Raw genomic sequence first — 24,155 nt, 5'->3', positions numbered from 1 at the left:
AGCCGATGGGGACGGGCGGGAGGATGCGCCTGAGCCGCGTCTGCTGCGTTTTCTACCAGCTGTGCGTGCTGTCAAGCGGGATCGCCGCAGGTAAGTGCGCGCCTTCGTGGGACGGGGCCGAGCCCGGCGGCTCGCAGTAGCCGGTACACGTCCATTGTTCGGCGCCTTAACAGCTGTGCCCGTCCCCTCTAACCGATGGGTGATCAGATAATGCGTGCCTTCGGGGCGAGGGTGCTTTGCAGTGCGCTGGTCGGTACGAGATGCTGCTTTTCATCTGCAGCCCCGTCGTGTCAGCAGAGCTCTTCCTAGCGTGTGTAGGGTGAATGTGTAAATAAACCCATCTTCTGCCTCAGGCTGGTGGGGATCGCGTGTACTCGTGTGTTTATAAACATTGTGCTGGTATGCTGGGAGTTGTGGTTAAATTGTGATACGGTGTGTGCAACACACAGACACCGCTGTGTTAGTGATAATAATTCAGTTTGATTATAATGATGGTACAGCATATGCATGCATCTGGCATTCGTAAGTGCACTCGCAAATGTGCAGCCATGGGGGGTGCATGTGTTGGGCTGCACTTTGGACATCGCAGTGCATCTTGCAAAACATGCTGAGAACAAAGCTGAAATGTAAATTTGTTTTAGCAGGTTTTTCCTGCCAAAATAACAGATTTTTTTTTAGCTGTATGAAAAATTTGCCACTGTATCTAAATAATGAAAGTGTTGTGCAGCTCTCCCTCCATGAAGGGGGGTGGTCATGAAGAAGAGCATCCCCAGCTACTGGTACAGACCTGAGCCCAGCTGAGCCTCACTTCCCTCTCACACCAGGACCGTGGTGTGTCCCAGACCCCTGAACAGGCACAGACATCTTACGTCTGGCCTGTCTGCCATGTGTAAGGACAGACCGAAAGGGCCAAATGGAGCCCACTGTACTTTGCGTGGCATTCTTGGGGGGCTGGGAGCCAGGAGCGTGTCGTTGGGGCATAGGGTAGGTTTCTGGCAGGTGCTGTGTGCTGGTGGGTGCTCCACTCATTTAAAGCATCTGCTGGCCTTCCCACAGGTCTCCATGCTTCAGAAGAAAGCGAGGAATGGGAGATCGTCTTCCCCGCACTGTGGAGCAGGGGCCAGCAGGAGCCGGCGGGTGGCAGTGGTGGTGGTGGAGAATGCAGTGCTGACCCCAGCTGTGGGAACCGGAGCAGCACCCTCAGCTCCCCCGTCACACCTAGCCCGGTGGCCGGCAGTTCCCGGGAGGTGCGTTCAGTCTCCTCCTTGGTAGAAGGGCAGGCGCAGGCCGTGGGGGAGGAGGCAGAGGAAGAGGACACTGAGGATGAGTATGAGTCTCAGGAGTTTTACCACTGGTCTCCCCTGCCCCAGGGGTCTGGTGCTGCCTCTCAGTTGCCACCACCACCGTCCTCCCCGCCACGACCTCCAGCAGAGGATGGAGATGAGGTGCTGCTGAGGATCCCAGCTTTTGCTCGGGAGCTCTACCTGCTGCTCAAGAGGGACAGCCGCTTCCTGGCTCCTGGGTTTGCCGTGGAGGAGCGGCTCGGGGGTGAGAGCAAAAGCCCACCTGGTGCTGCACAGCTGCAACCTGAGAGAGCTTGTTACTACAGTGGTGCTGTCCTCCGTTACCCGGGCTCCTTCGCCTCCTTCAGTACCTGTGGTGGATTGGTAAGATGAGTTTGCATACAGGGGTACCACCAAGGTCCCCGTCCAGCTTCATGTGCTGCTTTTCACTCTCATCGCTTTCCTGAGGTCTTCTTTCTTTCATATCCTCTTGGGTCCTACCTCTGTTCTTACCCTTTTTTAAAATAATTTTGCCATTCTTACTTCTGTTATCTGTTTTTTCTCAAATCCTGCTTCTGCCTTTATTCGGCCAGAGTTTTGATGGTCTTTGTCATGTTTCTAGATACGCTTTTGTCTCTTAGTCCTATATCTTTCTCTTTTGGATCTCCTTTTTATTCTTACACCATTCTTTCTTCAACATTTCTTATCTCCATCCCTAATTTTATCTTGGTCTTCAGTTTCTGCCTGTAATTAGTTATATCCATGCTCACTGTCCTTCCTTTTCCCTGCATCATCAGGAAGAGATGTCCGTCTGTAATCCATTTGTACTTCATTTCTGTCTTGTATTCTAAAGATATCTTTCTCTTCTGTTATCTTTCTCATCTTTGACATCTCAGTTTTCACACTGTTCCGTCTTTCCTACTTCTACTCGTATTTTACATCTGCTTTCTCAACTTCATTATTCCTTTTCTTTCATTCCTCTCCTCCCTTTGGCCTTATTCCTCTACCTCACAGCTTGCCATATGTGGTACATGTAGTTATTTGGATTTGGGTCTCCAAACCCTTCTTTCCTTTCAGGTCTTCTGTAGAAGTATTCAATAAGTATGTTCACAGCAGAGACTACAGTCAGACCTTTTGAATGGCTATTATTTCTGTGGTGTACCTTCCTGTTTAAAACAAATTTCACCTGCTGTAATTCCTGTTGGATCAGTTGTGGTTATTACTAGATAAAGACCAGAACTGGGCACACTGACAATAGCAGTGGTCATCGAGTGAGCTGCAATCCAAAGATGTTTGGGGGTGGATGAAAAAAGTAGAAAGCATCTGGGATGATGTAAAATGCTGGCAGGATTCAAAATGAAAACAATTATTACTAATATTATTCTCATTTTGGATCTTAATATAGCATCATAAATGCACATATCTTTATACAGCACTTTACAGAACATAGAATACAAACAGTAATGGTGCTAGAGAGAATTAATATCATCACGACTCTGGGTTTTTTGGGTGGCTAGATGTGGGGAAATTGGTAATCATTTTTGAAATCGTGTGGGTCATATGATAGATGTTTTCTTGAATTTCTTTCCGAATTTGAACTTCCAACTTCTTCCATTGTTGTTTAATGAAGATATCCCTGTCTGGTTTTTATTTGCATGGTCATGAAGTGAAACCAGGTAAAATGTGGAAATTTTGACTGGTTATTCATTTGCCTGTTTGGACTTACTCAAAAGTCAAAACCTAACTGAAAGTGGTGGAAATCCAACATATGTGGATTGACACCAAATAAAATATTTGCCCGCACTCCTGCAAAGTGAAACCGCCAAGTTTCACACAACTCTAAGTGGTTCGCATCTAATTATTGACATTTTGTCATATTTTCCAAAGCATGGTAACAGAATTAATTGTGGAGAAAAATATTGGAAGTCAACTGAAGGTGGTTTGAAAGCAATCAGGTAAAGGATTTGTATGTTCTGGAAAAGCATTTAACTTCTGTACTCCTTGTTCTTCGTAGAATTTTACTTTCTTCTGTATTGCGTATGAGTAAAATTAAGTTAGAGAAAATCTTTTGGGTTGACGCTTGTGATAATTATCTCTACCAAACTCTATGCAACGACTCGAGTAAAGTGATGTACATGAGTGCATATCTGTAATTCCTTTGATTTGTTTTATAAGTTGAAATGCACTGTTTAAATAGACCCCAGTTCCCTAGGAGCCCCACTAGAAATTTTTGTTTCAGTCAGATTTTTCATAAGATTTTTCCCAGCCTGCTGGCTGTCTAAGCAGGCATGTGCCCAGATCATCTTCCCCATTCAGAAAGATGCAGCTGAAATATAAACTATTCTACGTACCTCAAATAAAACTGGAAACTGTTGTCATTGTTGTTTACTGATGCTGTCGTGATCCATAGCTGTATGGTCTTGTTTGCAGTGGAATAGTTAAGCAGCTGTTCTTCCTGAGAGCGTTGCTGCATCAAGCACAAAGTTAAAAAAATTGCACAGTGCTATTATGTCAAAGTTGTCATAACAAATCTTATTTGTCATTCTTTTTTTGGTCATTGCTTGGGCTCTATTACATATGTAAGTGTCTCTGTTTCCAAGGGTCTTGAAAAAACATCATATGTACGTTGCATATTCCACCCTGTTTCTTCCAGGCCTTGCCCTGCAAAAAGAGCCAAGCAATGTTTCAAACTACATTTTCTCTGTTAAGCCGTAAAAACCACTTGAAACTTGAATCTATGAATATTTTATTGTAGTTACCTCAATTACAATTTCTTTTTTAATTTTAAATATGAAGAAGTTTCAGAGGAAATACAGTATGAAGGTATTAGATGCGTTCTCGTTTCAAAACTTTGCAGACTTTGGGTTGCATACACTTCCTTTTGGAAGGCCAAACAAGTGGGCTCTAAGTCTCTTAGTATGCAGCTTAGATTCCACTCAGCACTTTGCAGTGTGAAGTACAACGTCTCTGTCTAACAATGAAACTTCCACTGTTACCCTCTTTAGGTAGCAGCCTTTTAGTGAATGTCTTTATTTGCCAAGGAAGCTAACTGTAGTTTGACAGACAATAGTGATTTTGCCGCACAGGAGGAAGGGTGAAGAAGTGTAAAGGCCAGTAGAAAAGATTTGACCATCATGTGCAGGGGAGGGCCTTACATGGCAATACAGAAGTGTGGGTGATGCTGTAGAGCTAGTTTTGTGAAGAGATACCATATCTTCAGTAACATGAAAAAAAAGGCCTTGCGTGAAATTGTTGTACCATCCGAGTTAGGATGTTGGTTTCAACTTCTCAGGGAATGAAGAGAGCTGACATGACAGTGGCATTCATGAAATTGAAAAAATGTCTGTGTAGAAGAAGTCTTAATTGCTCCTTTTATAGGCAGAAAGAATATTGTTGCAGATGATAGTCACCGTATCCCCTTGAAGTGGGATTTAGATGTTTTTTGAGTGGTTCACTGTTTGCAGGTGGGTAAAGCGTGTAACGAACAGCACAACATAAAAGTGTCCCCATATTTCTTATTTGACAGTTCTTGAGAGCTTTGGTAGCTTTCAAGCTGCAGCTGGAAGCTGTTCATCAAAAGCCAGTATGGAGAGGTGGTAACAATGGCGTTCTCAGCATTCTGTCTTAATCATGTGGATAAACAAGTGACAAATGAGAGCTGTAGTCCCAGTATTTACTAATCAAATTCTGACTGCCAACACTGGTTTCATCTGGCAACCTACACTGAGGGAATGAAAAGAAGAAAACATAAGCCAGTGCATATTTTCTAAATACACACTAAATATGCACTTCAGACCAAAGACTGAAGGTATGTGTGGCCCATCTATAAACTCCATCACTGTGACCTTGGTGTAATCTCAGCTCATGTGGTCAGTGGTGACAGCCCTTTCCAACTCCTTGGTAGAACACTTGTGGATTCTTACATCCTTTTGTAGCTCAGTGGGATTTGCTCTGACTCCATTTTGGGACTCTGCACTGGTGCATTGGGAAGATTAGTAAGGCAAAGTTTCCAAGAATTCTCCATCTGTATGCTGACTGCCTACTTGTTCATTGTTAGCCAAATAGCAGGATGTTAGCAGTCCTGCTGATGCCAGTGAGACTGCTCTTCTACAGGTGATGAATTGTAGAACTGGTCCGTTAATTATTTAAGTGGTTGCTTCTACTGCTTGCTTGTATTTTGCCATAGTATTTGAAATAAGAAAAAAAGCATGTCAAGAATTGTTTAACAATTTTATTTGTAACTGGTGAAATATATAACTTACAATTGGTAGTTATTATAGAGCATGCTGTAGGAGAAGCTTACTGTGGACTTAAGAAATCTGGCTACTGGTTCTTTACCAACAACCTGCTCTACTGCCAGCATGGAAGGTGAAGTAGTCTCATTGCAAGGATAGCTATAACCCAGCAAATGCGTGCTTTGTCCTCCACTCCTTTCCTTTCAGAAGGAGAGACATTTGATGGTGTTTTTTGTCAGCACTGAATTGCTTAGCTGGTACTCTGTGGCTATGTTGTGACAGATAGGGTTTTTTCCCAATGTTTCTTCTTATTTTGAAATGAAGCAGTTTGCCATAAATAGAGAATGGCTAGGTGGAGAAAGGATTTTAATATCTTCTTATACCTAAAGCAGTGGAATATGTTTAGACTGCTAGGAAATGCAAACAGGCACAAATATATACACAGAGAATGGACAGGAGAACACAGCTGCATACAGCTATGCTGTTCATCACAGCACTTAGCAGGTTGTCTTAACATGTGGAGATCTGCCTAAACAGACAGCATTGCCAGCTGGGTTGATTTAATGGAGAGAAGCTTTGAAATTAATCTGTGTGGTTCTGTATTTTCACTGGACTTTAAGAATGTGAAATGGTCAATGGCATATTTATAGTTCCCTAAAGCCCTAGGGAGTCAGTGTCAAATCCTTTTTTGCAGTGAAAATTAACGTGCATTTTGTCAGTGACTTGAGTGGGAAGAAGTCTTACCACATCTCCAATCCAAGGAGGAGCTCCCTCTAGAGAAGTGTACGGTGGTTTTATAAGGCCTCACTGCCATGAACAAACAGGCATTTTAAAATCTGATCGGTAGTTTGTAGAGAAGTATTCACAGATTTACTCCAACTATTATATATGCATTTAAAGAGCACTGTCCAAATCAATGCTATCAGCTTCAGCAGAAGAATGGATGTCGGTAGTTCTGTGTCCTGCAGAGATATGCCACATGTCTTCGGACCACGACATTTTAATAAATAGTTTTGAGGGTAACGTCCTATTTTTCCAATAAAACTGGAATATAATAAAATAAAAAAATATAGAAATTTAGGTTGTGAAGAAACCTGATATGCCTTGTTTGGCTATTAGAATGCTCGTATGAATCCTTAGTGAGTTTTGAAAAAATCTTGAAGCACTTTTATAGAAAATGTGTGTTGGGTTTTTTTTCCTGACACAAACTATGTTTTGAAGATTAGTGCTACTAACTAATAGTAAGAGAATGACAAATGGTGGATTAAAAATATTTTAGATTTTTTAGGATATTCTAAGTTCACACGACCCTTAAATTCATGACACGTCACAGAGCTTCTACGAAAATGAAATTTTTTATTTTGCACCTATCCATTGAGGACAGTCTGACTTCACAGGTTGTCTCAGAACAAGCAGAATGAAATAGTAATAGAGCAACAGTAATAAAACAAAAAAAAGCATAATCTGAAAATTCTGCACACAGTCACTTTTTGAGATTTTGGGGGGGATTGTTTTGACATCTTTCCTCCTAGAGAAGTATTTTCACCACAGTGTTTCAACATTTTTGTATGGGAAAACTCTCAATGAATATAGTTCTTAGTTACACTTCCTACTGATTCCTGCAATAAGAGTAGTGTCTGACATGGCAAGTTCACTTGAATTTTCAGACAGCTTGGACAGTTTTGGAGAGCTGTACTGAACTTCCAGTTTGTAGTACAGCTTCTCTCATAGCAGCACAACGCTTAACCTGCTGCAGCTCCTTTGCTGATGGGGAATGCATAGGTTGTTTGCACTGGGTGCGGGTAGTGAGCCTGGCGTTTGCTGTGTAGTGCACACGCAAGGTAACTCCTTGCTTTTGTGAGCATCCCTGCTTTTGTGGAGCTCATGGAGCAGGTGATCAGGAGGAACTCAGGGGATTCATAAATTGCCACTGGAAGCTGTAGTGTTACAAGTTGTGAGCTCCTGGTGTAAGCCTGAGACCTTAGTAGACTTCTTTCTTTGATCACTCTGTAGAGCAACTAACCCATTACACATCTTGGACCATACAGTACCAATATACAAGCCTGAAATGGGTAAAGTACCAAGCCTCTTGTCAAAAACAGTATACAGGTCTCCCTACTTCATTGATGTTGCACTACTGAGTAAGTTCCCCAGCAGATAAATTGGAGACAATTACAGCTTCTTTTGTGCTGAGGCTAAGCATTGAAAGACAGAGATCACCAACAATCTTTCATAAGAGAGGAAGTATAAAAGAGTGTGTGCACTATTCATGGTCCATTTGATACACACAGGCTAAAGTTTGACATTGCAGAAGGAGGATTATAAAATTAAATAGGATTATCCTTAAAGGCTGCCAGGATGAAATGAAGTACACACTCCCTCCTTCTATACACCCAGCTTCTTGGGATCCTTACATCAAAGAGAGGACACAGTAAATTATGTGTTTAGATCTCCCCTTTTTAGAAACTACGGCTAACTCCAAACAGAAACTTGTGGGAAATCATATGTGGGTTTTTGGGAGGCTTTTTCAGTTACCTATTTATAATGCTAAACTATTTCTTAGCACACAGTCTGCCTACTATTGGATTGCGAGTTTGTTAAAGAAATTCAACTTTGCTGAGAGGGGCAGAAATAAATATGCGAATGAGGGCACTCTGTAAGTATCCCTTACTGAGAGGCTGCAGGTTCAGCAAGTTTTGCTTTGTTGACTTTAACTTATCTGTTATTTGTATTTTAAACATCTTTAAATGGACAATATAAAATTTGTCATCAGTAGAAATACGTGGGTGAGGTAGGGCATTGGTGGAAATGTCAACCCTGAACATAACGGGGCAGCTTTCCTCTGTTAGGAAAGTGGATTTCTTTGCAGAAAAAACAGAAGCACCCCTGGGAAAACAGTGTTGGACTAAAATTTCTGTGAAAGGTAGAAGAACCAAGGAAATGTGATGGTGCTCTTGGGTGAATACCCCTGCTTTCAATGTATAGTTGAATCTGAGCCAGGCTGTGCCTTCTGGGTTTTACATGGCAGTGGAATGTGGGAAGAGAGGAGGGCAGCCAGGCTTCTAGGAAGTCTGGCCTTCAACAGGACAAAACAAGTTGTTTACATGAGGTTATTTGTCATGCTTAGGCATAGACACATCTTCTCCGACACAGGCTAATCTGCTATTCTTGTTAATCTCTCTGCTGTATTAAAATACTTTCATTACAATCTCACCTTGAAGATCTATTGAAACACAATTGAAAACACAGTAGAGAAGCAAATGAAAATTAAGATCGAGAAAGTGGCTGTAACAAGCTGGAATAACCAACATTTATGTTTAAGCAAAGCACTATTAACAAACTTGGCTTTATCCTTCCTGAACAGCAAGTTAATTGTGAACAGAAATACTAAATGTGGTTGGTTTATTGTCGTGTTTTTGGTTTTTCGGGTTTTTTTTCTCTGTAAGGAAAAGTACTGGAGTTGGTATCCCTTTAAATGTTTGATTAGTGTAATTAAGAACCATAACTCAACAAAGATCTAAGGACTAAAGGACTAAAGCCTGTTTGGTTATGTTTTTCTTCTTGAACTCTGATTCTGCAGTCTGTTGCTATTTGTCTTTCTGGATGAAACATTACTTGGTTGGATTTTTGGTTTTCTGTATCCGAGAACTCTTCCTAATTGGTAAGAAGGAGAAGTCTTTTAAATGTAGGAACAATAGTGTTAATGTAAAGCTCAAAGGTTTAGAAAATCAGTTTTGGTTTAGGCCAAGACTACATTTGAACTGTAATGATCTTGGTTTCCTTTACTCTGTGGCATGGTATGTGAGATGGTGGGCCAAGATGCCTCAGACCATGTGGTAACGATTCCTTTCTCCTTCTAAGAGCTATCCTATAATCATGTAATCACTCCATCCTGAGACAGGTTTGATTTGTGACTCCAATCCTGCTTATAATAGCCTGCCGTTCTCCTAAACTGCTTATTTTCAGTACAAATACTTCCTTTGCAATGTATTTCCAAGCCATTATAAGAAATGAGAATTATGCCATGTCCTGTCTTGTTGAAAAAAATTGAGACTGTTGTGAATCACTGGAGATCTCTACCCATTGTAATTAATAAGTATGAAATTGTCAAAGTTATTTTGTGAGATACAGAAGAGACGTGGTAAATCAGAAAACTGCGTAAGTCCGTTAATGAGGACTTGCATTAAGTTTTGACCCCCTAGTAAAGTTTTGATTCCCTAATTTGAAGGTAACTGCGTTAAAAAGAAAAGACAGAGTACTGAGCCTCTCCCAGCTACAACTGTTAGTGAAATCAGCATTTTCTCTAAGTCTTGTATATCCAACTTTAATTTGTATCTTGTGGTATGTGCCAACTGTTTCTTCTATAAAAAATGAACCAGGATTTTTAAAAGAAACAACTGTTCTCCCTGAAATTTTATTTTAAAAGCTGATCTTTGTCTTTCTTTTTGAAAGATTACTTGGACCTGCAGGAATGGAGATTCTTTTTGGTAGTTAATGACAGATAGTGACAGGGGAAAAAATAGGTAGAAAAATTGGTACATCTGTGATTTCCGAGATACAATACCTTAAAAAAGGGGGAGCTGTGGAATAGGGAGGAAACAATAGAAGGGGTCAGGTGTGAGAGTCATTATGGGGTTGGTGGTAGGTGAGGGTATTCAAGCAAGATTCTGTGCAAACTGGTGGTCATGTAGAGCCTGCAAATGTAGCGTGCAAATGATGCACATCTTCCCTGGTAGAAGGGGATGAGTCAAAGGCGTGTCGATTTGGGGTAGAATGAGATGTTTGCGGAAGTTCTTCTGTAGAGTGTGTGTCTTTCCTTGTTTTAGTCGGGTCCCTCACTGATGGCTTTAGGGATGAGGGTTGGTTTGTTGCTCCTTGTTTAGCAGAAGCAGCAATGTAATGGAAATAGTGTGAACTATGCTGAGTATGTGCATGTATGTGTTATATTGCATATCCAGATGGTAGTTGGTCAAACTGCTATAAACCAATAGCCCAAAATATCTCTTTATTATATTTGAAATCAGATGTACATCTGTTGTGTGTTAGCAGTTCAGTTAACCTTTTGTTGTTAACTTGTCATTGCCTGGACAATCTGGACTTATTGGTTATTTCTATTGCTTGTAATAATGGCATAAATAAGCGAAGAAATATTATTTGGAAGGGAAAGAATGAGAAACATTTCTAGAGTTTATTATAGAACAGTGTATTTAGAATGATAAATCAATATCATACATTAGTCGCTAATAATACATGCATCTGCACATAAGTGAATAGATGTAAAAATTATTGGAAGCTTGTGCTGTGAATGTTTTTCTTGGGTCTACCAGTCCTTCAGTCAGAATTATTTTCTGAATGAGTTTTGCATCCAAAAATGTAGAAAAGTGCCCAAAACTAACTTGTGATTGGGTTTCTGTGTGATTATCCTCCAACAACTGCATATGTTTGTTTTATGATCTCAGCTGTGCTACCTTAGGTTCTCATTAGATGTCAGAAGTTTGAGTGGGTCAAGTCAGGTCAAGCTAATTTAGATAGCAGTATGTTAAGGAAAATACAGATATTTCTGCACATAACGTTAATTCAGCTGGGGACAACTTTCTATGATGCAATACAGGGTAAATGTCTTGTAATGTTCCTCTGGGCTTAAGGGGATGCTGGCTGGGATAAATGCCCAAGGAATGGCTAGAGCCATTACAGTGCTGCCATCTTTTATATAAAATGTTAAACTGTGCTTCAGATGGTCTTAAATGCCTCGGTGTTCTTTTTGTCAGTGAGAACACTGGTTAGCCTGGTGATTGGATTGTAACGTTGAAAACTCAGGTGATGAAGGCTTCTATAAAGCCTTCATCCAGTGCTTTCCTGTATGAAGTGCTTTGCTTGTCTTCTGAAGATGGGAGACAGAAAAAAAAAAGGGGACATGATAAGGAGCAAAAAACAAAAAAAAATCTGAATGCCTGTTATACTGGGGTACAGCAACGTGTAAAGGGTGAGTTCTTACCCTTGGTGGGTGCAGGGAATGTAAAGCTGGGTTTGTACACACATTCTCAGGACTCAAATATTGAACTTAATTTGCTTAATTTGCTTTTAAGAATACTCCCTAAGAGTAAAGCTGTCTGGAGCTATGTTTCTGTCTTAAGAGCTGCATGATTCTAAGGCAATTTTTTAAATCGTCTGAGAATTTACAAGCTTGTTACAAGTTAGAAGATGGGAAGTTGCTTCGGTGATTTTAGGCCTGGGTATGCAACCTCTTTTGTCCCTCTATGACACAAATGGGCCTTACCTAAATATTAAATAACGTTTGAGGGGAGTGAGGGAGTTAAAAGTAGGAGAGGGTTTACAGACTAAAATGGATGCATTAAAAATATGTTGGTTTTCCTGTTTCTGGCTGATAACCCAGGCATATTTCCCTTTTTCTGTCTGATCACCTGTGTCTTCTGTAGTAACCTTTCTACGGAAGGATAATAACCAAGATTTCTTCTATGTCCCTTCAGGATTTTTTTTGCTTCTAATACTAAATTATTTGCATTGGAAATAATGGAAGGAAATAATTCCCTCTGGTCTTATTTCATTTTGGATGATAAATCTTTTGTTTGTTTCATATAAACAAATTTGCCTAAAAGTGACCAATCAAACTAATGATACTTGCTTTAAGATGCTAATATCAAAAACTTCATTCTGTTCACCATTTGTATTCTTTCACACATAAAATCAAGCTTTAAAGCTTTTTATTAAAAAAAAAAAAAAAGGAAAAAAGCCTTTTGCCAAGATCTGTTTTTTTCCCTTTTAGTTAAAATTATAGTTCTTGAAAAATAATTAGATACTGTGCCTTCTTTCATGAGGGTAGCAGAACTTTAGTTTGTATTTGCAACAAAATGTAAATTAGTATTTTTTTCCCAAAAGGGGGAAGGAGAATCTAGGCTTAGAAGTTAAAAGCAAAAAACTATGCTTAGTTTGGAAAAAAACTTAAATATGAATACCAGTTAGGAGTGGAGCTGTAGAAGATTATGAGTTATATGTGTTTTTAACTTTTTTAAGCAATGTGAGTCAATTTTGAGGCTATTACTTCTTTCTCTTAAAAGCCATCAGTTCTGGATTTGTGTAGTTTTAGATAGAGATATAAAAAGCCTAAGCATTAGTTTATTTTATAGATGCACTAACTTGATTGAATTATAGTTCTATGCCCATAAACATAATTTATTTTCCTTTCTTGAATTACTGTTTTCCACAGTTACTAGTTTTGGCAAATTGTAGATTTGAACGAAACTGAGTTTCGTGGAGTGTTGCCTTGAGTTAAATAGTCTTTGAATGCAGTTCAGCCTCTCTTTCGGAAGAAAAGCAAAATAATGGAGTCGTGGATAGATATTTCAATACGGATTAGCAGAGATTAAATTTCTCTATGGGCAATCATGGGCGGGTTTTGAAACTGTGCCACATCCCTCTGTGGCTACAATGAAAGCACATGGGTTTGAACAATGGTAGCTCATTGGTATGCACTGCTTGAGTGTTTTACATGGATGAATCAATTTAAACTTGGATGCCTTGTATTGGACTTTTTGGAACTGGTCTATGTGTTTTATCTAATGTAGGTTACATACATGGTTGCTGATGCTTTTCATTTAAATCTGTATGAAAATTGGTGTAGAATGATTTCTGTTCATCCTTTGTATACTGTTACATTTTTGCCTGCTTAGAATACCATTTCAGATTCTGATGGGATTCAGTCTGGGTTTGTGTTAAAGAAATGGGGTTAATGCAGTTTCGTTAGCTAAAGGTACAGCAGTTTGATTCATACTCCAAAAGAGTGGTTTTTAGTCTTACCACAAGAAGTGCTGAAGTTATTCATATTACACCAAAATGCTCTAAAGAAACACATCTTTACAAGCAGAGTCTTTAATTGCAAGGATTTTTTTTTCTGTGTGATGTTTCTGTAGGTTTTGCTTTTTCTAGGACTATTTGTGTTTAGTATTCAAAGGGACTTTCTTATACTATATTAATGAGTACTGAAATGTTGTTGTGTAATAAATGATCTGGAATATCACTAAACCAGTTCATTGTAAAGAATTTTTAACTTAGGTTTTGTGGGATAATGTTTTTAAAATCCTGGCTTACTTTAAAGAAGCTCTTGTATTTATTCTGCAAAAGAGATATGGTTAGCGTGGTGAATTTCTTTCTTTTTTCAATAGTAAATCAGCATTGCTGTTCCATATAATATAGTGTATACTTGATGGGCAGTTGTTAACATCATGCATCCCTCAAGTTATGCCAATGTGAAAGACATAGCTTACAGGTTAGGTAGCTGTTTTAAAAATGATTTTTCAGACAGTTCTGTTTCGAATTGAGCAAGTAAGCGGCTGTACCATGCTTGTTCAAGTGTAATTGTATGTTGGTTTTCAGTCTGATTGTAGTTTATTTTATTGATCTATATTAGTCATCTGTGGTTGGTTTTGCGTGTTTCTCCAGCATACTTTTTGAAGCAAAATAAAGTAAGGCTTTCCAGAACATTTCAGGCAACGTAGCAGCATCTTCACTCATTAATCAGTTGGTGCATGCACCGACAATGGAGTTGAGGTCATACAACTACTTAAAACCTCTGTTTGATCTATGCTTGTGTGGGGAGCAAAATTAAGATCTTTGTCCATAGGACTCCAGCATTTGATATCTTTGAAATTTTTCCTTTGGTTTGGCAGCCTTGATAGTTGGTTAATGCTTCCTTTTGTAATAGCAGTTACTTCCTTCAGTTCATCTGGAAAGCGTGCTTGAATCACGGTCATCTCTGACCCTGTGTTTTTTCTGAAGCAAACTCAAGTCATGACCCTTATAAGTTGCTGTACTCTTACTTTCAGCTTCTTGAAACACAGGCCTACATGAAAATGAGAACTCATAAAAATAAAACTTAGTTCTCTAGCCCACATAAGAATAGATCAAAATGTGAAGCCTGAAGTCCAAAATGCTGGGACATCACTGAAAGAACTTCTTTAAAAGAAAAAAAGGTTCTGGTTGTAGTTGACCATTTAGAGCTGTGATACAGAAAGTTTATGTGTTCTCTTAGTAGAATAATAAATTCCATTGTAAGGAAATTGATTTCTGATTAATAGGATTTTATTCATGCAAGTGAAGAACAATAAATTACATGGCCTATTTTTACCTATTGCACAGATGTTGCCTTCTAGTTTCCTTCTCCGTACTAGCTCTGGCCCCATTTATTAATTATTATTTTAAAAATAAAATAGTGTTTTAGCATAGATACAACAAAGATATAGGCAATGAAATTTTCTACATGCTGAAAAATCAGAATCTTGATTATATAGGATTATCACATCATGTTGATCTAAACTGATACGAAATCAGATCTGGATCTGCTTAGGGTTTGGTTTAGACAGAAAGGGTGGTATCTATAGTGCAGATCACTAGGTTTCAAAATTATCTTTGTGTGACACTGTGTCTTACATTATTGAGCATATATTGACCAGAGCAGGTTGAGAGTTTTGAGTGTTGAGAGACTGAGGATGTTTTGAATGTGTCTTTAACCCAATGTGTCTTGAAAATAGGTTGTAAATTGATTGTCACATATGTAACGTAAATTCTGACTTCCCATTTCTACAATGGCTCGCAGCACTTTGATCAGAAACAGTAATTTGATTTTAAAATTTTGTAAATGAAAATCATCTGTGGTAGGGGTAATAGGCCTTCTGTAATTCATAAATTTCTAGACTGCTGCATAAGGAAAAAAAGTAAGAACATTCCTGTGGTAAGTCTGCATTTCTTAGTTTCTAGTTTCTAAGTATAAATCTTTAGGTGTTAATAATTTTGAATTTATGATTTAAAGATAAACGGTGGAATACTTTAATTGAGTGAATATGAAACTGTGTATGTGCAAGAAAATAGAATTTCATGTATTGCAAACTCAACGTCCAGATCATCTCTATATTGTATCATCTTTCTCCCCTCTCCTTTTTCCCCCCTTTGTTTAAAGGATGTACAGCCTACACATTTAATTGATTAATAGATAGATATATGTAGCTGTGGAGAATGTGTATTTGGAATCTGGGCAGCTGCAATTTAGTAAAATAGTATGTTTATTTACAGAGTAATTTTAGCTGTGTAGCATGATAACAGGGAAATACAGGCATTTAGAGTAGTTACACTTTTGTCAAACATTATTTGGGTATGTACATTTGCAAGCAACTGCAATTGTTTGTTTTATAGATGTTGCATAAATATCTTGGCCACATTTATATTGCAAGTCAGTGACAGAACAAAGCTAGAGTTCAAAACTTAAAGACAGAGAAAAATAAATAATAGAATTGGACTAGAATTTAGAGATCAGGACAGTATCAGCTTAGTATAACATCACAGTCAAGTACATGTCTCCTCCTTCAGAAGGGATGATTTTGTAGGCAGTGTCATAGATCATCTGTTATTACCAGAAAAAACCAAGTCTGAGCAGAACAGAGTTGTAGGGATTATTCAGCCTAAACTGAAGAAGTACTGAATGAGCTGTTACAGCACCATTGATTTTTTTTTTAATACCTTGTTCAGAGATATTTCAGTACATTTCTTTCTGAATGTGTGTTACTGTGGCAACTAGCTGTGATACGGGGCACTCGACCCACTGCCGTCGAGGTCCATTTACGCACTTTTCTAATATAGAAGATGCAAAATGGCACTTTATTATGTAATGAACAGAGTTATATAGTGTCCCGCTAAGCCTCGCCCATCGTGGGTGGTTACTGCATTCCTGTAACGTAAGCACGTAATCTTCCAACTGCCCACACTGCCACCCTGTGTTCTGCAACATGTTACATTTCAGCAAGATTAATTTACGCTTTTTCTCCTTATTTCCATACGTCCCTTTGTTGGATTCCATGCTCCATCTCCTGCCCGCAAGGACCATGAAGTCCATTTTAGCAGGTCTGCTCATCATCCATCCATCCATCCAACTGTCCATCCATCCACCCACCCAATGGGAAGTCTGTATCAGAGTAGGGGGTGAATCTGTCCCAGGGGCTGGTCTGGAACATTCGTTGTTCCCTAATTTCATGAGATTCCTGCTCATAACTATTGATAAATAGATACTTATACTATTTTTTAAAATATCTAGGTTGGATGGCACTAAAATGAGGTTGCATCAATGTTTGGTATCTCTAGGTGACACGCATTTCCATTGTTCAGTGGCTTCAGTAAAGGTGCTGGGGCTCTTGTTGGCTATCCCTGTTCTTTATGTTTTTATCTGGCTCATAGATAACATTCTTTCCCTGGTCATAACTCTGCAACCCCCAAAATTTTAAATTATCTGAGGTTTACTGGTATCTATAGTGCAAATCACTAGGTTTCAGAATTATCTTTGTGTGACACATTGGAAATAAGTTATCTGCGCTTAGAGACAGTTGATTTGGTTGCTATCTATTTTTTAGAAAAATGGACAATACAACAGGAATGGTATGTTTAGCTTTAGGAGTTTGTCATTTACATTTGTCACATTTTTGTTTGAAGTGATTGAAAACAGCACTTTGAGTTGTCTCATAGTAGTTTGCAATTAACTATTATTAAAGATACTTCAATTACTTCAAACTGGAAAGATTAGACTTCTCTCTATGGAGAGAAGAACAACATACACACATCTGTAGTTCCTGGGACAGTGTGTTTAGGATAGTGAAGTGTTTATAAAGCTTTGTGTAGTTCCAGCAAGAGTAATCTTAAGAACTGTAGGGTTTTGCTCAATACTGGAGTCCTATTTACCTCCTTTTAACGTTTAATATTTTGAAATTTGTGTTATGGTGCACTAGTGATTTTGAAACTTTTAATGTGTGTTTAAATTACGCTGTGCCTTCTCAGTGCAAGACTTGAAAGGGTTTGGGGTGAGTTCTACATTTTAAAGCGTTGAGCCTCTTCCAGTGTTTTGACACAAGTAATTCAACTAAAGCAAACTGCAGTTAAACTATACTTATAGGTAGCTGCTGCCAAAAAAAGAGTGTACAGTGGAGTCCATCTACAATGTGCTGTTGAAGCAATAAATCTGTGAAAAGAATAACATGTTTAATTTTAGTAAATTTCTTCTTAAAGTTGTTTTTTTTTTTAAAAAGGATTCTCGGTGCAAGTTCATACATGATGGTGTAATGAACCTGCTGGTACCTTATTTAGTTGAATTTTTACTACTGCTTCTAGCTAATAATATGTCGTATGCTTTACAATACAGGAAAAGTAAGTGGCATCAAAGACTACCAGACATAACTTCTTAAGTCTAGGAAATTGTGATGGAAAAACGTATTTTTATGAAAACAGAATGTGAAATTTAGTGATAACCTTTAAATAACAAACTGGAAAGAATAAATGGTAGGGTTTCTGTTATCCCAAATGATCCCATTATGCGTTTGACTGTTCTGTGCTTTCCCAGTTCTTAAAGATTTCATTCTTCATGTAAGCTGGCTGCCTTTCAATGGAAGAAGTACCTTTGGTGTAACTTGGTGAACTCCCAACCTTTGGTGTAAGTTGGTGAAGTCCCAGTCTCACAAATTTAACTGGCAGAGTGAAAGGCAGTGTTCCAGCAAATACTGCCAGCTTTTCAGTGTGGCTTTGTTTGTATTAATGTGGAGAGAAAGCAGTATTTTAGATAATAAAGAGCATGTTCTTTTTAATTTGGTGTTTTTGAAGGAAAAAACCCTGTTTTGCTGGAAAACCCTTGGCCGTTTCTAGTCATGAAGAACCTAGCTTGGATGCTTTGTATGAACAGGAGGTAAGATCAGAAGCAACACCTGGGGAGCTGGTTTTGATTTAGTGGTAATTTCTAGAAGCTTGGAGGCACAGGAAAATTAAACACACCAAAGGATGGTGTAAGTGGCTTCTTGTGTGATTTAACTGCTTCTATACTGCATTTATAGGTTTGCTTTACAGAGGATGACTTAGCTGGCAGCGACAGAAGGAGAAAAAAACTGTATTTGCTGATCACAGGATGATTATGAATCATAAGGTGTGATGTGGGTGTGCAAGATGCGTCTACCTGATGAAGGGCATTTAGTAGAGATACAGGAATGTTATTCTAATTTCATAGAGTTGCAGTGGAATGATGGCTGAAATATGGCTTGCAGTTCTGCAATGAAATATGGCTTGCTGATACTCATAGAGAGGAATTCACTTGTGGCTACAAGAATGGTTATGGTGATAAAGACTATTTCATCAAGCAGCAGTCGAAGACTGGTATGTTTATCATCAGACAGCAGAAACCGCAATACAATGGAATTACCAGGATCAGATGCATCTCACATAATGGCCATGAGTAAATTAAGATTAGAAAATTGGGAAGGCTTCCAACTTTTAGAAGAGAAAAATCTGAAAAAAAATTCAAACAGTAACAGGCTAAGTTCTATTGAAACAACATTAATTCATGATAATGGCAAGGAAATATATTAAAAAATATAGGCTGATAAAGAATGTATGTTAGAAGGGTAAGTGGAGGGTAAGAAAGCCTCTATTTTGTGAAGTCTTGAATGCATAGGGGGCTGAACTGAACACACACATGTGTAACACATCTAAAATATAAAGGCAGTTTGCATTCTTAGTTCTAGACTGTTTCTTATCCTTTATTTATTTTTCAATACTACAGGACTTAATCATTAAGAATTAATGAGAATTAATTCTTAGTGAGAATTAAGGTAGTACGATGAGAATAATGAAATAACGCATGCTGCACATGACATAAAGAAAAAATTGGATTTAGTTTAGGAAGTTGAGTTTAGTTGAGTCTGGTTTTAATTGTAAGTGAGCAAACTTACAATTTCACGAGTGATATGTAATTTGCTTTCTTTCATTTCCTAGCTAGAGTAAAAAGATGAAATGGCTATTTCTGGCTTTGAGATGTAAAAAAACCTCAAAATCCACTGTGCTAGGTAAGTCACTAGAAGAGCCAGCCAATGCTTTTTGTTCAGAAAAATATGAATGACCTGTGTTAATACCAAATGCTCCAGTCAGCCCCAGAGAAGGTCTAGGTGATTCACGTGATGTCAAGTGCTGTTTTCATGTGGTTTTTGGGGTTTCTTTTTTCCCTTTCACAGAATATTGGGTATTGGGGTGTTGGGGTGTATTTTCCTTTGCCACAGGTGCTTCTTAAGGTTAGGGTTTTTTTGATTCTTTAAGCTGCAACTTAATCAGCCAGAACCTGGCCAGGATTTTAGTAGTGGGAGGGAGAAGAAACTGACTTTGAACACATAATTTCAGCATTGGACAATTGGTTTATCAGTTCTACTGAATTCTGCTGGAGATCAAAGGACAAGTGTTCAGTAACTGAAAATGCACTGATTTTCTGGAAACAGTGGCACAAGTGGACTCCATGAGTGATGTGACAGTATTGTTGCAAGAGACTGTAGCCAGTCGATATTTCTAAAGAACAGAAAGTAGTTGGCATGTAAATAGGTGGCCACTTGAACCTGGTGACCAGCTTGTTACATTGCACCAAAAGCTGTGGCATTTGGATGGTCTTGTGCCAGGTTCATGAGTTTCACTACTGATGGCAGTGACTGAACATCTGATTTTAAAACACCACCACGAGTTTAGGAAGCACATTTTTTGCTTTTGTGTAAAAGAGGCACTTAGAAGAGATTAGAGATTAGAATTGATAAATTTTATGTATTTTATCTGCAGTTTCATTTTGTGCGTAGTGAGTTGCTGTTGCTAGTGAGTGCTGCTGAGTGATAACGTAATTATTTTCCTGCATTTATGTGGATTTTTCAGAGTGAGGAGTGTGTTTTTCCGTATGTGTATAGTCATTGTAAAACACTGTAAAATAGCAAGAGAAGCAAGGGTAATAACTGCTTCAGCATTTTAATGTTATTCTTCAAAAAAGACAGTTTTAAACAATATCTCCTGAAGATGGTGATAGTGAAAGATGGATATACTGTGCTGGAAACGAGGGAACTTGTACGTGCTCTGAAATTTCTGTTAGTGTTTAGCAAAAAAAGGGGTTTGTACCCTTGTGCTCATCCTTCTGAGTTGTGTACCAATTCCTAACACACCCTTTTATGTAATACCATGATTTAAAAGAATCTTAACCATACATCATGTAGACTAAAGCTCGTTTGGTATAAAGTCCATGAAATATAAATACGATATCATCAGTACACATTTATTATGACCATCACGTATTGCATCATGGGGAATTTTCATCTTTGGCATGGATTGTTTTGGATTTAGAAAACAGACAGAAGGCAAAAGAGATGAAAACTTTTATGATAAACCCAGATACAACAGAACCTGTGATAAAAGCAACAATGCTGAAACAAAAACTAGACATGAAACAAGGATAAGGACATAATAAAGTTGTAGTGATACACGTGGGTTTTTTCCCATAGAACCTTGTTGATATATGTGCCTTTACATGTTTTGCCTTTCTTTCTTTAAATGTGGAATTAATTGAAATAGTTTAAAGCTTAGTATTATTAGTGAGAAGTTTACCTGTAAGCATTGAAAACCTTTTCTGAAATGTTTGCAAAATCACAATTCGAACTATCTAGAGAATGTCTGATAATATTACAGGTATTTTAGTTTATATCCTCCAGACTAAAATGTATGTTGAATATCTTTTTTCTTATAATGGCAGTTGAAGCGTTAGGGAATTTTCTTGCATGGAGGCAAGTTGCCAACAAGTACCTCAGTGCTTTACATAAAGAAATTCTGCTTCATATTACCTGCAAGAAATATGGGCAGTCCAACCAACCATAAGGAGAGAGGTACACTTTGGCAGTGGAGGCGGGGAAGAAGAACTATTGCTGCTAAGATTGTAGTAGGTTTTAGGGGTGGAGACTTCATTTTCAGTAGGTTTGACTGTGGTGCATGTTGATAAAAAAGGTGTTTGTGGAGTGGAATGGAAGAACTGAGATGTGTGAAGGGACTTCAGATTGCAAGATACAGATTGTGCTCAGTTTAACCGGGAAATTCCAGCTGTATCAAAGTAGCCTTTCCTGAGGTCCTAGTGAATGTCTGCAGACTTGAATAAAAGTTCATAGGTATTTCACAATTCTATCAGTGTCACAGCTGTGAACATATATCATGTTCCCTTAATTGCCTTGTCTCCAAGGAGTGTTGAATTTGTCACAGCTCTCAAGTGATATTAAGTAGACTGTCAACCTTTTATGGGTTGTGAGATTACTAGTAAATATTTGACAACATTGAATCATTTCCAAAGCTACGAGTTTGGCTTCTTTGAGTTCTGGTCTGCTGAAGGACAGCACTGGACATAACCAATGTTTGTAAGCACTTGCAGGACAGGGACCACAAGAACAGTGTTTATATTTTACTCATTATAAAGTGGAATAAATAGGATACTTTTTTAAATAAATGTCAAAAGAAGTGGAGTTTATAAGCCGCAGGAAGTTAAATAACCCCTCCATCCACCCTTCAATACATTAGGATCTTAATAGATCCTTTTCCATATTTTTCTTACCATAATTTTTGTTAATGGTCTTGATATTTTTTTTGAGATCTCATTCTCCATGGATAGAAAAAGAATTCCGACTAGTTTTGCTTTTGTATCTTGTTGCCTCAATATTATCCTATTTTATCCATGGTGCAGGTGATCAGCCAGCGTGGCAAAACAGGGTGAGGGCAACTTTTGTAGATGGAAAATTTTCCATCTTCTCAAATCTCAAGAAGGGAAGATTCTGAAAAAAGAATGCAATATACGTATTTTTGTTGAAAGATTTCCCTGTAAAAAAATCTTAGAAGAAATTAAAATATTTCAAATGTGGTATCCAAACACTAAAGGCACAACTATTAAAATCTTTTTTAGGTACTTACATTCAGTAAAGAGCTAATATCTGAAAAAACTGGTACCATCTTGTGATAGATGTCAAAATTGTCTTACAAAGTAATTTATTGCACTCACAGGCTTATTAAAATATTTTTATTATGGAAGTAGTCAATGGTTACTCGTGATCACTTCTTAAGAAGACTCTGGTTTGTTTAGATATCATCCTACACTGGGATTTAAATCATAACAAATATTAGAATATGGGCAATTTAAGCAGCACTTGTACCAAATACAGCAGTAATTTCTAATAATGTGTTTATAGAGAGAGACTGATCTAAAAAAGGAAATATTTTATTTCTGGCTAGGAAACATGAGATTTGGAATCTGGAGGAAATGCCAGACATCTTAGGGTTTGGCTGGTAGTGAATTAATCGTCAAATGGAAGTTTGAGGGATACCAACCGCAGACCTTTTGGGTGGACCTGATGTCTATAGTTTCTTTATCCATTGATCTCCTCTATTTCCTTTTCAACAAATCAGATTCCTTTGGATGTGTGTCCTTTCTGTGATCAGCTTACACTCCACTCTTCACTGTCGGCTTGAGAGAATCTTGCTCTGTTGAGTAATAGCACCTGTGAATAATAGCACTTGTTGAAATGTGTCAGAATATGCAAACCCATCTCAATTTTACATGCTTCACTATTCTACTTCATTCATATCTAACAGAAGAGAAGAAATCCTTTTGCATGTGCAACATCAGCCTGTTTTGGTAGAAGTAGTCAACATCTTAAACATCACAGAGCACCAGCTGATAGAGAATGATTTTCCTAAATATTTACGGTAGTATCTTAAACCAGACTGGAAGCAGAAGAGTTTGGAAGAGTTTAAAAGGCATGGAAAAACTGTTTCTACAGGTCTTGATGAAAAAGCTATTTCTATAGCTCTTAAATTTGGGGGCCAGTACCTTAATGCATACTTTTAACTCAGAAGTCTCTGTGTAACAATCAGAATGTTTTTCCTCGATCAGGGTTATAAAGTACGGTGTTGTGCACATATGTGTACTTCTTTAGGGCGCAGTCCTACCATTAAAAAAAATATCCCAGAAAGGATTGGATTGAATGCTCTGTCAGCAGCTGAAAGCCAGTCAATGGAGATAATACTGACTCTCTCCCTGCCGTGACTTCTCCTAAATCTGTGCAGCGGAGTGGAGTGTGCAGGTATTTAGAGAAAACCTCTAGAAGTATGATGTGTATGCTGTGCAAAGCCCGGAAATGCGGTAATTGAAGACAGAAGTTGCTGGTGCTTATGAATTGTTTCTTCAGGCTTCAGCAATGAAGGTTCTTAAAGATGATAAGCTGTAGTGTGTTCGAATAACAGGAACATGTGAAGTTCTTATTCTGTTATTTACATAGTTTAAAAAGATGATTGAGCTTACTTTATTATATGCATTAGTATGAGCTGGAGACTTTTTTGTTGTGTTTCAGCTGAAGTCAGATCCTGAGAACATGCTTAAAATCGTGATACTAAATTTAATCTGGACTTTTTAAAAACCTTCTTCAGAGTGGGTTACCAATATACAAATTAAAGATTTTGCCTCTTTAGTCAAGAATAAATCTTCACTTCTGGGACATTTTACAAATAGAACAGAGTCTAAGATTACCAGAATGTGTTTAAAAAACTAGTAAGTATAGAACTAGTAAATAAAAACTGTCTTTTGCACTGTGCAATGGAGAAAACCTCTCATTTTTATACTGCAGATGACGTTAATGTTTTGGTGCTGATGGTTGTAATGCGCTTATTCAGCTATTAAGTACGTTTTCTTCATCTGATAGGGATGCATTTTTTCCTATGACAGTATTGCTGCTTGCCTTGGGCAGTATGGTGGGAGGATGAAGATGTCTTG

General features: G+C 38.2%; 1 protein-coding gene across 1 annotated transcript in view; it reads left to right on the top strand.

The window, feature by feature from the left end:
• Positions 1-5: 5 nt before the first annotated feature.
• Positions 6-24,155, top strand: part of LOC104501787 (A disintegrin and metalloproteinase with thrombospondin motifs 19-like) — a gene marked incomplete at its 3' end in the record, with an annotated part of 45,858 nt that continues 21,708 nt past the window's right edge. The window contains exons 1-2 of the mRNA XM_010145661.1: positions 6-90; positions 1,057-1,667. Of these exons, the coding sequence (XP_010143963.1) occupies positions 6-90; positions 1,057-1,667 (696 nt within the window). The remainder of the gene's footprint in view (positions 91-1,056; positions 1,668-24,155) is intronic.

The sequence above is a fragment of the Buceros rhinoceros genome, unplaced genomic scaffold (assembly GCF_000710305.1).
Source record: "Buceros rhinoceros silvestris isolate BGI_N320 unplaced genomic scaffold, ASM71030v1 scaffold4691, whole genome shotgun sequence".
In the NCBI taxonomy this organism is placed as follows: Eukaryota; Metazoa; Chordata; class Aves; order Bucerotiformes; family Bucerotidae; genus Buceros; species Buceros rhinoceros.
This window is presented reverse-complemented; position numbering and strand designations above follow the sequence as displayed.